Source organism: Polyodon spathula, chromosome 1 (assembly GCF_017654505.1).
Source record: "Polyodon spathula isolate WHYD16114869_AA chromosome 1, ASM1765450v1, whole genome shotgun sequence".
Taxonomy (NCBI): Eukaryota; Metazoa; Chordata; class Actinopteri; order Acipenseriformes; family Polyodontidae; genus Polyodon; species Polyodon spathula.
In genome coordinates this window covers 105,865,226-105,879,841 of record NC_054534.1, presented here as the reverse complement: position 1 = coordinate 105,879,841, position 14,616 = coordinate 105,865,226, and the positions used below count along the sequence as shown (strand labels likewise).

Here is a 14,616-nt window from a genome sequence, read left to right as displayed (position 1 = left end):
CAAAGCGGAAAAAAAAAACATCAATGCTGTAGCACAGTAGTCTTCATGAGTTTGTAAATAGCTTGTTCTTTATCATGAATAATCACAGTCTACTGTTTCAGTGCTTAGGAAAATGCAATAGACATTTTCATAAGTGTCTGTAATTGAATAAAGTTAATTATTTAATAAACTATTGTTGGCTTCTTTAACAATTGTTTAATTGATGCCATATTGTATTTAATATTAAAGTTTTTAATTTAAAACTTTTTTTAAAGTTGTTTTAATAAACCCAAGAGTTAGAGTTCATTTAGATACAGTAGAAAGAATCTATGAAAAAAATACTTGATTACATGACTAAAATAACATTTTAAAAACCAACTTTTTTTCAACATTTGATTTGAGCTACAAGCTGAACAGAAATGTGTTTCATATGGGATGTTTGTAACCCATATAAAACATATTATATTACCCTGATATGAGCTTAGGTTAACCTGCTATAAACATGTTTGAAATTGGTACAGACACATGTGGTTAACTATTAGTGAAAATGCTAAATTATTGCACTGTAACTGCACCTCATTTGTAGTGAAGCTATACTGTCAATAACTTTGAAACTGCAATGGTCTGTTAAAATATGTTTGTAGCTACATCAAATTACTATGTTTCATAAAAGCTAAAGGGAGACAAAGGAGACTTCAGACTTGCACTGTTAACAGGGAGAACAGAAGCATATATCACTGAACAGTGTACAGTATTCCATAAGGAGGGAGCAACACTGCTAACTGACTGTCCCCCAGAGTCACACCTTTGGCTAAAGATAATTCCAGCTGCCATCTAGGGATATAGGTACTGTTTGTTTCAATGTGTGTTTTCTATCAGGCTGTGGAGATACCGGGCTAAGAGTTATAGAGAGGGGTAGGGTTAAGTATAAGATTAGGGTCTGCTGTTTTCTGTCAGTTGAGGTGCACAATGCTGTTATTCATTATTAATGTAATTAACCCTGAATCACTAATTTCCAAAGAGAAGTGGCTTCTGTGGCTGCTTATTCAAGTTGCCTCTGTCATTCACTTTCATTGAGTGTTACTGGCATGTAAGAGTGTGTGACAGGGTAGCTGATTTGGTGACGCCAGGCCAGAATGCAGGAACAAAAAACAGAGACTGCTCGATGAAAGTTGGTGTCTTTTCTCATAATTGCAGTTAGCATTGTGACCAAACAGTTAAATGTTCTTCGGCTAATTCAAAAGATTCTTAAAACTCAGGGGCTTCTGAGTGGTACATCCAGTAAAGGCACTCTGCATGAGTGCAGGATGAGCCCCATGTTGTCGGCAGCACACACCTCAGAGGACAGCATGTGTTCATCTCCACTCCCAAGTCAGGCAGGGGTGGCAGCAGTGAGCTGAGCCTAAATAATAATTGGGCATTTCAAATTGGGAGAAAATAACAAAAAGAATTGGCAAAAAAAAAAAAAAAAAAAAAAAGATTTTTAGGAACTGAAGGTTTTGCATATTCAATCCCAAAAAACAGATGTTCTTGTGCATGTCCACACAGATCGCTCTCTTATTGCACCTGTTAAATTCTGTATAGCCATCGGTGTATACAGGAAATGTATTTTTGCCTCATACAGAAAGTTGTGAAAACGCAGCACAGACCTGTGTTTCTTTTCTATTTCTTGCTGTTGTCAATGCTGCTCTCTCCTTTGTGCTCTCTGTCGCCTTCGTTTGTTGACAATGTTGACCCAGCTTTCTCGTAGACTGTAAGATAACTATATACATTTTCTAAGATAAGTCAGTGCAATATGAACACGACACGGTATTGTTTGTTTGTAATACCACTCTGCCTGTTCCGCCTTTGTGGTTTGGGGAGGGGAAACTCGTCATCTCTTCAGTGATTGTTATGACGTCACCGAGCACATGTTGTAATTTAGATGGTATGCTCTGATGGTACCTAAGCCAGCTCAGGGCACAACTGCAGTGCAAACGCTATTTAAAAAGTAATAAGAATCACTGCGATCAGTCTGACCTGAGTCAGCTGATGTCCTAGGTGGCAGTGTAAATGCAGCAATAGTGAAAAGTGTTGAATTTAAATCAAGGGAAGTAATGTTAAAACTTTATAATGCATTAGTGAGACCTCATATAGAATATTGTGTTCAGTTCTGGTCACCTCGCTACAAAAAGGATGTTGCTGCTCTAGAAAGAGTGCAAATAAGAGTGACCAGAATTATTCCAGGTTTAAAAGGCATCTTGTAAAATAGTGTATCTTGTAAAATAGCATATCTTGTAAAGCGCGTTGGTGGTCCACTATGAAAGGCGCTATATAAAAATAAAGATTATTATTATTATTATTATTATTATTATTATTATTATTATTATTATTATTTATTATTATTATTATTATTATTATTATTATATGCAGACAGGCTAAAATAAAAATGAATCTATTCAGTCTTGAACAAAGATGACTATGCAGCTATCTGATTCAAGCATTCCAAATTCTTAAAGGTATTGACAACGTCGACCCAGGGGACTTTTTCGACCTGAAAAAAGAAACAAGGACCAGGGGTCACAAATTGAGATTAGATAAGGGGTATTCAAAACAGAAAATAGGAGTCACTTTTTATACAGAGAATTGTGGGAGGCTAGAACCAACTTCCCAATAATGTTGATGGTAACATCCTAGCATCCTTCAAGAAGCTTCTTGATGAGATTCTGGGATCAATAAGCTACTAACAACCAAACGAGCAAGATGGGCTGAATGGCCTCCTCTCGTTTGTAACCTTTCTTATGTTCTTATGTTCTTATTACCGGAAGTGCACTTATACTGTGTCCTATTTATTCAGTCCTTTGATCTCTGTATGCTGCTGATTAAGTATGAACCACACATGTTTTATTGTTTTGTTTGTACATTGTAATTGTCTCTTTATTGTTTTCCAGGACCACCTTGTAAATGAGGCCTGTGTCTCAATGGGTAAATCTTCTGGTTATATAAATATATAAATAAATAAATAAATACACTAAAAAAATAGTGTTGTGGCAGGAAAAACAAAAATGTCCAGGTTTTTTTTTATTATTATTATTAATGTTTTGTTCAATTGCTTAACTATAGCCCCAGGATTAGGAAAAACGCATCAACTATGCAATAATGTCACAATCCCTGACTGTTGTTTCTCACGGGCTATAGTTTAGCAATAAGATCCCTATATACGGTATCTTTCTCTTTATATCTGTCAGCACTTAATGATACTCTGCGGTTTCACTAGTGGCTGGGCAATGCATCAAAAATGTGTTTGTTTCTTGGCCCCGCTTACTGCAGAACTGTGTGTAAGTGTGTGTGTGTGTGTGTGTGTGTGTGCGTGCGTGTGTGTGTGTGTGTGTGTGTGTGTGCGTGTGTGTGCGTGTGTGTGTGTGTGTGTGTGTGTGTGTGTGTGTGTGTGTGTGTGTGTGTGTGTGTGTGTGTGTGTGTGTGTGTGTGTGTGTGTGTGTGTGTGTGTGTGTGTGTGTGTGTGTGTGTGTGTGTGTGTGTGTGTGTGTGTGTGTGTGTGTGTGTGTGTGTGCGTGTGTGTGTGTGTGTGTGTGTGTGTGTGTGTGTGTGTGTGTGTGTGTGTGTGTGTGTGTGTGTGTGTGTGTGTGTGTGTGTGTGTGTGTGTGTGTGTGTGTGTGTGTGTGTGTGTGTGTGTGTGTGTGTGTGTGTGTGTGTGTGTGTGTGTGTGTGTGTGTGTGTGTGTGTGTGTGTGTGTGTGTGTGTGCGTGTGTGTGTGTGTGTGTGTGTGTGTGTGTGTGTGTGTGTGTGTGTGTGTGTGTGTGTGTGTGTGTGTGTGTGTGTGTGTGTGTGTGTGTGTGTGTGTGTGTGTGTGTGTGTGTGTGTGTGTGTGTGTGTGTGTGTGTGTGTGTGTGTGTGTGTGTGTGTGTGTGTGTTGGAATGATCTATTAAAGGTCATACAAACTGAGGTATGAAACCCTGTCTTTTTGTATATGTTACACTTTTTGTTTTTCCTGGTTCACTTACTGGGGCTCAGTCCAGATCGATCATTAGCATTTTTCAAGAAAACTTTGGATTGGATGCTGGTGTAAATGTATATTTGTTCCCACCAGCAAACATTTGTTTCCCTCTATATGCATGTTTGTTATTTATTCTATTTTTATGTACATGATGCATGAATAATGCTAGTAAATGGGAGCAATGTTTGCTGGCTGTTATCATGTATTGTTATAGGTGAGACTTGCCTTGTCAGGGGGGATTGGATGGTATAAGTTAGGTTAGGTTTAGGGTTAGGGAAAGTGGTCTTAAAATTAAGGTTTTAGTTGAAAGTGATTGGATATAGCTGACTTTGTTACAAAAAATAAGGGGGTACAGATATTCATAAGGGGAACCGATATTCCAGAATATTGGTTCCCAGGTGTAACATATAATCTATGACATTGGACTCCGATCAGTGACATGAAGTTAAAAAAGTTGGCTTCATCCCCAGTCTCCGCCCACTTACTTTTAACCAAAGTTTTAAAAAAGAACTGTTAATTGCAGAAAACAACTAGTGTCTTTATTTAATGCTGTGATCACTTCCATTCCCAGGGTATTCCACCCCACACTGAGAACATTAGGAAGTATAGACACTCTGCTTGCTTCGTTATTGCAAATTTACTACATTACAAAAGTTTACAAAAGTTTTTCTCCAGTTTTCTGAGTCAGACAGTGACATGCATAGCATCAAAATAAAGGCAACACATTGCTGTTAAGTTATAGCACCTGGAAAATGTACCCTGGGACTTTAAAACGTTTTAAATATTGTAATTGTTAACATGTTTCCTCAGACTGAGACTTAACACCTATCTTTACTATTAGGAATCCAATTCAACAATTCAGCAAACATGATCAATTATACAAAGAAAGTGGCCAATAAGCGAGGTGACCAGATGTCCTGGTTTAGCCGGGACAGACCCTGTTTTCCATCAAAGGTCCCAGTGTGCCGACATTTTCCTCAAAATCTTTAAAAAGTCCCGTTTTTCAGCCATTTCATGTTGTCAAAATAACGTAAACAACCACTTTTAGTGAAAACAAAAATAACATAAAAAAGTAAAGCACAAGGGTAATCAAGAACATTATAGAACACATATGTGCTCCTCGGTTTATATTGACTGTGAATCTACAATTGTATCTAATATGATCATTTCGTATCCGTTCAGCTCTGATGGGATTTAGCCCAGACACTAGCTAATGTATTATAATGTATTATTATGTATATAACTCAATGTGGCTCCTTAAACAAATTATCCACAAATTATAGAAAAAAACTAAACCAAAAATGATAATACCATGAGTGAGAGGATGGCTATTTCATTAAAATAGCCTATATTTAAATTGTTTAATAAGTCTTATCAATTATTGAACAGTGTGTCCTGGTTTTGAGCTTTGAAAATCTGGTCACCCTAACAGTAAGTAACTTTTTTTTTTTTTTGCCCATTGTTAATATCCAGTATAAATTATGAGGTGCTCCATGCAAAGCTATCTTGGAAATTTGAAATCTCTGAGAGGAAAGGGTCAGTTTGAACAGGGGAAGACTGTGAGCATTGAGTCAGCTATATACTTCTTGAGAAGCCACTCTTTGAAAACAGTCTAACCTAATACCAACATATTGTCTTTGTTGTTGCATAGCCAAACCTGCACACAATGTTAGAAACTGTGACACCCTCTGAACACATGTCCTGGAACTCTGAAGATAAATGTACAGAACCCAGTTTAACTTGTAGTGCAACTGCATTGCTACTGTTTGTTCTGTAATGTAGAGGATGACATTTTGAAATAATTAGTTGAAATCTATTGTGGAATCTAGTAGTTATATTGTAAATAATTGAATAATATAATAATAATAATAATAATAATAATAATAATAATAATAATAATAATAATAATAATAATAATAACAACAATTGGGCAGGATCGTGGATTTTATGGACACAATAGCCCCCCAAAATCAATATTTCCAACACTGTCAAAAAGACAATATATAACAGTACATTATACTGCCATTTGTTATGTACAGCATTAATTGGACTTCAAATCGTCAGTTAGTCTATTAAAATGAAATTTGTATTGCAAGGACTTGACATTGAATTGACCTTAACCATTAAACAGGAGACATCAAGGAAGATGAGCAAAATACTTGGCTGAGATACAAAAATGCTGTTAACAGAATCGACATTTTAAATGCCAATTTGAAAATAAAGAGCTCTGTGTCAGTAAAGCAGCAACTGTGCTGTGAGGATTTTTTTTTGCGGAGAGGTGTTTAAAAGAAATACAGTGACTCGCCTCCTGTAGAGAGCTGGGTGGTTTAACCTGAGAAACATAACATTAATCTCTCTTCCACACTGCAGCATTTTCTCATTGGCTGCGAGCTCAATTAATTCATTTCTGCTGCAACTCCCTAGTGATGGAGCAGGCTGCTGTATAAAAGGGATGGCTCTGCAGCATTTCTGTACTGGTGCAGTGCAGACAGCAGATAGAGCATTAAGGTGTGCAGAACAAGGGGGACTACATTTAAAAAATAGAACAACATAAAACAGCAGACATCATGAGCTACGACCCCTATAATCCCCGCAGGCCCTGGGATGATTATAGGAGCATCCGTCCAGCCAAGTCCACCATCTCCTCCTCCATGTATCCCCCGCATCGATCCTCCCCCTCCATGAAGCGGTCCATCCGGACCCCCCTCTCCTCCATGCCGGACTCCCTGGACAGGTTGGATCTTTCCCAGGTGAGCACCCTCAACACTGAATTGCTCAGCCTGAGAGCCAAGGAGAAGGAGCAGCTGGTGGACCTCAATGACCGCTTTGCCACCTACATTGACAAGGTCCACTATCTGGAGCAGCAGAACAAGGTGCTACTGGTGGAGCTGGAAGCCCTCAGACAGAGGCAGAATGACCCCTCCCGACTGCACCACATTTATGAGCAAGAGGTGCGCAGCCTGAGGGCTCTGCTGGACACGGAGACCAATGAGAAGATGCGCATGGAGGCGGAGAGGGACCACCTGCGGGATGTCTATGGCCAGATGAAGGACAAGTATGAGGAAGAGGTGCATCTGCGAATGGATGCTGAGGACGCCCTGCAGAAGATCCGGGAGGAGGCAGATAAAGCGGTGCTGGCCAACAGCGATATTGACGGCAGCATCACCTCCCTGGTGAATGAGATCTCTTTCCTCAGGAAGGTCTTCTCCGAAGAGAATAATGAGCTTACATCTCAGATCCAAGCTGCCAGCATTACTGTAGACAAGGAGGTGGCCAAGCCTGACCTCTCCCTGGCTCTGAAGGAGATCCGATCTCAGTATGAGAAACTGGCCAACAAGAACATGCAAGCCGCTGAAGACTGGTACAGGGCCAAGTTTGCCACTGTTGCTGAGATGACCACCAAGAACAACGAAGCGGTGAGGTCCATCAGAGAAGAGACCACAGAGTACAGGAGGCTGCTTCAGTCCCGGTCCTCAGAGATCGAAGCCCTCAAGACTGTCATCCAGTCCCTCAACAAGCAGCTAGAGAATCTGGAGGAAAGGCAGTCCAGAGAAGTTGAGAAGTATCAGGTAAAGACGTGCACTGTGACTGCATTGTGTCTTGCATGTTTGCTTTGCTTGGAAGAGAACACACACACACTGCATCTGTGAGTTGAAACATATACCTCTGTGTTAAAAACAAAATACCTACCAATTAAACTCTCCATGGATTTTACATTCTTCATAATGGATTTTAGCTAAACAGTTTGCTTTTTTGCTGTTTCTATCATCTTTGATTGGGACAGGCATGCTGTATTTAAAAAGGATAACCAAAACTAACTAAGAATATTTTTGTAAAAGGATTCCAATGAATTGGTTGTACTATGGCTGAAGGTTAAATAAGTACTAAAGAAGATTCATATCATGCAGAAATGCCTATTTTATGTGTGAAGTTGCATATAAAACCTGCTTGTTTTTAATGTTTTACCTTTTAGTATTTAAAGACAAAGGCCATTACAATTTGACCAGATAAAGTATGTACTGCAAGTTTTTACATTGCATATATGTAACTGCAATCCTGAAGGGGTGAACCTGACTTGTTGTGTGTTAAGTCCTTGCTTCTTGATGTTTTTATTTCAGGAAAGGATAAACGAGTTAGAGAAAGATATCAATGATGCCAAGCAGGAGATGGCACACTACCTGAGAGAATATCAAGATCTCCTGAATGTCAAGATGGCCTTGGATATTGAAATAGCTGCATACAGGTAACTGCACCATGTAAATCTATAATGCATATTGCATCAAGTATGCATAGCACCTGAGTCACTTAGAACGGCTGTTCACACTACATTAATTCTATGTTGTGCTACATCCAGTCTTTGTACTGGGTTTGATCATTTTTTGCAACACAGTGTTAACTGAGTGTTATAATGTGCAATAAATCAATGCATGCACCCACATTTAGTCCAGGGTTGTTTATTCATACACTAATACAGTGAGATTATTGCCTGCTCCTGTTTATTTGTTTGTTGACCTGGGGTCTTTTGTACATCAGTTATTTAATATACTGCTGTCTTATCCCTTATATTCATATCAAACTGAAATCATGTTACATACCCATTTTTTAATGGGTCAACCATAAACTGTTTCCTCTGATTAAGCCATAATTTACATAGTTAACCATTGTCAGACCATGAATTGAATATGGCATGAGAGCCAAACCATGTTCACAACTGTCAGACCATAGAATCCTTCTTACCCATGGTACACGAGGGGGCTGTATTTGTACCAGTTACAACTAACAATACATGTCAGTTATGAATTCAGCGTCTGCCTGATGAGTTTAACACTGTAATCTAGTGTTGAAATCTAACATGAGTTTATTTATTTATACAACAGAAATAATCAAACCTATTCGTAAAGCTTACACACCTCAGATACTTAAAGAAAGCTCTAAACAGTCTACACTGATGAATTTCATTAAACCTTTACAAGACATGACTTTTAAACAGTTTCTATCGGACAAACAAAACCCTGTCTTTAAATAGGAAAGCTATTTACTGCAGGAAGTTATCTTTGTGGGTTTTTTTGTTTTGGACTACAACATCTGGACTGATCAGGTGCCAGGAACCAACACAAGCACAAGGGGTAGTAGTAATAATATTTATTACTACTAATGTCACCAATGTGATCATAACAGGCAAATAGCATAACCAGGAAGCACGCCATGTCACAACATTAATGTGTCTACACCATAGTTACAATGTAATTACACTGTAATAACACATGTAGGGACAATGCAACAACATGCTTAATAACAACATGAAAAATGTTGACAGCTTCTTTTGTAATTATAATATCTTTACACATGGTTGTGCAATTACAATGTAACAATATGTGCAATTAAAGCATTATTTCAAAAAAGCTTTCATATTGTAAATAAACCATATTTTTGCATTGTATCTGCACAGTCATATGCGTGATGCTTGTGTCATTACAGTGTAATTGTAGTGTCAATTTATGTCAAATATCACCAACCTTTGTATTACATCTTGTGGCAACCAGTTGCCTGTTATAAAAGAACACAGAGGAAGGCTTAACTTATACCTTTACATTTTTCAGTACTAACAGGCGCGTTGTTCTCTGTTTTATTTCTTTTAGGAAACTTCTGGAAGGCGAGGAGATCAGGCTGTGCTTTTCCTCAATGCCTGCACTCAGCTGAACAGGAAACCAGCCGAACGAGTCGGCACAGAAGCCAGCCGTGCCCTTGTTAATTTACCTAACAAGAGGTCCATTTCAAACTCCCCCTTCTTCTCCACACACCGTGTATCTGATTGTCAAACACTGAAAGCGCAGGAGAATCTGAACAAACCCAAAATAGGAAACTGAAAGAAACAGCTGCATTAACTAGCAACCAGCAGACCAGTGCACAGTATTCTTTTGGTAATAGTATCTGTAGTTGAATTCTTTGCATAGGTTATCATTGCAATAAAATTCTTCAAAATTATAGCTTCATAATTATATTCCATATTTCAAATGGCATTATTTATAAAGGTTATAAATAAAATATAGGCAAAACAAAGCTCAAATTAATTCACTCTAAATGATAAGATGTTGAAAGTAAACTATTAATTACTGTACTGTGGCTTATTATGTTCTGTCCGGATTGCCAAAAGGATTTTGTTCCCCTACCCCTAGTTTTACTCAATTTACTACATTTTGTTGCATATAAATCAGTAGCATAATTTGCATTAATTTGATTTTCCTTGATATTTCAATTAAGATGAGCTTTAAAATATATTTAGCGTTGTTCTATAAAATACATTAAAGAAATTGATACTATTGATACAAATAATGAATAATTATAATAAAGTGTAGCTATCAAAACAGAAATATATATTTTGTAGAAAAGCTCAAAAAGTGTGAAGACAATGTTATCACGACATTGACAGCAGAGGGGAGACCTTCAGCATCAAATGCCTAGCTGCTTCTGTTCTGTATATTCGTTTGAGGCTCTCTTTGGTAGGCTAGCATATAGTTTGGACAAAAGCAAAACCTGCAAGGTAACCTGTGAAACTACATTTTAACAATTATTTAAATAAATAAATAAAATTAGAAAGTGCAGTATGACCTGTGAAAAAAAGAAGACTGTGCAGGAAAATAAGCTTCCAGTTGTGCCAATCTTAGATCTGAGCGGTGCTTTAAGCTGTTTAAAATATGCACCTAATTAGCCTGATGTATGTATAACACAGTAGTGCCCTAATTAATAAAATTACAGTGCTATTACACATTAGCATCTGTCTTTCTGGTTTTATGACTTTTATTTTTTCAACCGCTGCAGCGGTTGAAAATCAAATCAAGCCAATCAAATCCTGCTGTCAGTGGGTGTGGCAAGATACAGAACCCTGGAGGCAGAGCAGCCTGGAAATGTTCTGCCTGAACTTGTTGAGTGCTTCCGCTGTCAAGCCAATCAAATCCTGCTGAGTGCCTGGCTAGTCGTGGTCACTGAAGCACAATGAGGTGAACTTGCTGAGTGCCTGTCAGTCGTGGTCACTGAAGCACAATGAGGTGAACTTGTTGAGTGCCTGGCTAGTCGTGGTCACTGAAGCACAATGAGGTGAACTTGCTGAGTGCCTGGCTAGTCGTGGTCACTGAAGCACAATGAGGTGAACTTGCTGAGTGCCTGTCCAGTCGTGGTTACTGAAGCACAATGAGGTGAACTTGCTGAGTGCCTGGCTAGTCGTGGTCACTGAAGCACAATGAGGTGAACTTGCTGAGTGCCTGGCTAGTCGTGGTCACTGAAGCACAATGAGGTGAACTTGCTGAGTGCCTGGCTAGTCGTGGTCACTGAAGCACAATGAGGTGAACTTGCTGAGTGCCTAGCTAGTCGTGGTCACTGAAGCACAATGAGGTGAACTTGCTGAGTGCCTGGCTAGTCGTGGTCACTGAAGCACAATGAGGTGAACTTGCTGAGTGCCTGGCTAGTCGTGGTCACTGAAGCACAATGAGGTGAACTTGCTGAGTGCCTGTCCAGTCGTGGTCACTGAAGCACAATGAGGTGAACTTGCTGAGTGCCTGGCTAGTCGTGGTCACTGAAGCACAATGAGGTGAACTTGTTGAGTGCCTGGCTAGTCGTGGTCACTGAAGCACAATGAGGTGAACTTGCTGAGTGCCTGGCTAGTCGTGGTCACTGAAGCACAATGAGGTGAACTTGTTGAGTGCCTGGCTAGTCGTGGGTCACTGAAGCACAATGAGGTGAACTTGCTGAGTGCCTGGCTAGTCGTGGTCACTGAAGCACAATGAGGTGAACTTGCTGAGTGCCTGGCTAGTCGTGGTCACTGAAGCACAATGAGGTGAACTTGCTGAGTGCCTGGCTAGTCGTGGTCACTGAAGCACAATGAGGTGAACTTGCTGAGTGCCTGGCTAGTCGTGGTCACTGAAGCACAATGAGGTGAACTTGCTGAGTGCCTGTCCAGTCGTGGTCACTGAAGCACAATGAGGTGAACTTGCTGAGTGCCTGTCCAGTCATGGTTACTGAAGCACAATGAGGTGAACTTGTTGAGTGCCTGTCCAGTCGTGGTTACTGAAGCACAATGAGGTGAACTTGCTGAGTGCCTGGCTAGTCGTGGTCACTGAAGCACAATGAGGTGAACTTGCCACAGCAGACTTTCCTCCCATATTCTGCTTAAATGAAATAGCCAATAAAGTGCATCTGTGGATCCCTAGTCAAGACTAGCAGCAACTCATCACAAGTGGGTTACACACCACATTTGCATGGATCACCTTGTACTCCAAATGACGGTGCTTTTAGTAGGTGAGCCACTGTATAGTGAGTATTAAAGAGTAAGTAACTTCAGATTACACAATTAGTAAGCATTAGCACTAGCTACTTATAATATGTATATATATATATATATATATATATATATATATATATATATATATATATATATATATGTGTGTGTGTGTGTGTGTGTGTGTGTGTGTGTGTGTGTGTGTGTGTGTGTGTGTGTGTGTTGGTTGGTGATGAGAGAACCTGTTCCGACCAGACCTGGGAACTTTTATCATGGGTCCTTGCGGGTCTTGAAATTATTTATCCTGCTTATCTAGTTTTTGTGTCCTGGTTAGTTTACAAAAATTGTTTCTACGATCTTTTGGGTCTTTGAGAAGAAGGATTATAGTGGTCTTACGGGTGTGCGGTTCGATGTCGACAGTACCACGTTACAAAGATAGAACTACAGCTGTCATGGTGCAATGTTTCATTCTTTCTTTCTCGTTCTATCTTTTTCTTTCTCCAACTTTCTCACTCTCCAACACTCTTACACGCTACTACCCACTCTCACCAAATAAACATCCTTTGTTCTATTTTATAGGGTGTGGCGACAGGGGTCATTGACAATCAATCATTCAATTACCACCTGCCCACATTCCACACTTTTCCAATCACTCATCAATCAAACAATTAATCAAACAACCAATGCCATGTGGATGTGCAAAGGGTGGTCAGTTTGGTTCCAGACTCCTTCACCAAATGTGCACTCCCATACCACTGTGCACCCATGCAGTAGCGGCTAACAAGATCTGGATACCTGTTTTTTTTTTTTTTGTAAAAGATCCCCTTTTTCCTGTATACTATACTTCATTTTTTGCTCTCATGTACAGGCTGCACGGTACTGAATTTCTGCACCAAATCAAGGAAGGTACACGTGGTCTGCTGAGGTAGGGCTTTTCGAAGGTTTGGTGAAAAAATATGAAATTGCAGGTGTTTCCAATTATTTGTCCAGTCCTTATACATATGTATATGTACTATGTATGCTGTATGTAATTATGTAATTAGTAATTATACCTTGATATTTTTCTAACTTTGGTTATGTTTTATTTCAGGATACTAAAGGAAATAAGTATAACACATAAAATCAGTAACAGATTTGGTAACCAGCAAAAAAAAAAAAAAATGCTAGAATTAAAGTGGTTATGATTTCTGCAGTTATCAAATCATATTTATACCACGTTAAATTCACAATGACATAAGTCATTTCTCAGGCAGTGCTGATATTCTGAGCTCCCAGTGCAGGAACAGCTTTGAACTGCTCTCAGAATTACAGCACTGCAGCATATCCCACAATCCTGCTCTGCTGGCAGGGATTCAGAAACTGTGCTAGTATAACTATTTTTAGATCAGCGGGCTCCATTTATCAAAATGCGGCTGGGTTATGATAGAGGAGCACTGCCATTTACCACATTCCAACCGCACTGGGACTCTTGCACTTCCAATAAGCAGTAAAATGGCTTATACTGTGATTAATGGAGACACCATTCTCAATGCGAATGGTTGCAGAAACACGACTTTTGATGACAGCAACAACATGTTTAGCCAAGTTTGTGTTTCTTAAAAATAAATAAATAAATAAACAAACAAATAAATAAATAAAAACCTTCACAGCTGGGTGCCAGAACTGCAGGAATCTTCCTTGGAACGAAATGCTGTAGCCTTTTTCATGTTTTATCTCGTGAGCAAAAAGTAACATTTGTATTGTCATTTGTTTTCATTGATTGTATTTTTTTTTATATATTTTTTTTAAATAAAGGAAACACAACAAATTAACAAATCTAACATAAGTAAACATTTATTTTCTAATAGGTACTAAAAGTCGATTTTCGAAGCATTTTTGCGTTGTGTTTTTTTTTTTTTTTTTTTCGACCGAGTCTTATTCCTGGCCAGAATAAAAGGGGGGGCTCGCTGATTAACGCTTGCGAAAAATCTGATTATTTTTCTAGATCTATGCGCTTTAACTTTGTTTATTCAGACTTAGTCATTTTGCCAATGTTGCGTTACCCTTAGTCATTTTGAATGTTAAACGCAAGCTTTCAGACTCCTGCTGACCTCCTCCAGCCGCTATAACTAGGGGTCTACTTAAATCTCTTCAGCCATTGATTTGTCAACATTTAGATGAACCCGCCACTGGGATCTGTTGCAAGCAGCTACTAATAGTTAGAAAGTCGAGTAAAGGTATCAAATCTGTTTGTTGTAACTGCTGTGCTGTAATAATGCAGGTGACTTTGAGATTGGATAAAGTACTACAGTTTGAGTGTCAGAGTTGCTGCAGAGTCACACAATAGAAATCATATTATTATTATTATTATTATTATTATTATTATTATTA

General features: G+C 39.0%; 1 protein-coding gene across 1 annotated transcript; it reads left to right on the top strand.

Moving 5' to 3' along the window:
• Window positions 1-6,423: 6,423 nt before the first annotated feature.
• Window positions 6,424-10,745, top strand: si:dkey-33c12.3 (uncharacterized protein LOC335380 homolog). The gene is made up of 3 exons (XM_041259672.1): window positions 6,424-7,543; window positions 8,093-8,217; window positions 9,614-10,745. The coding sequence occupies exons 1-3, from the start codon at window positions 6,542-6,544 to the stop codon at window positions 9,672-9,674; spliced, it is 1,188 nt and encodes a 395-aa protein (XP_041115606.1). The 5' UTR covers window positions 6,424-6,541; the 3' UTR covers window positions 9,675-10,745.
• The last annotated feature ends 3,871 nt before the right edge of the window (window positions 10,746-14,616 follow it).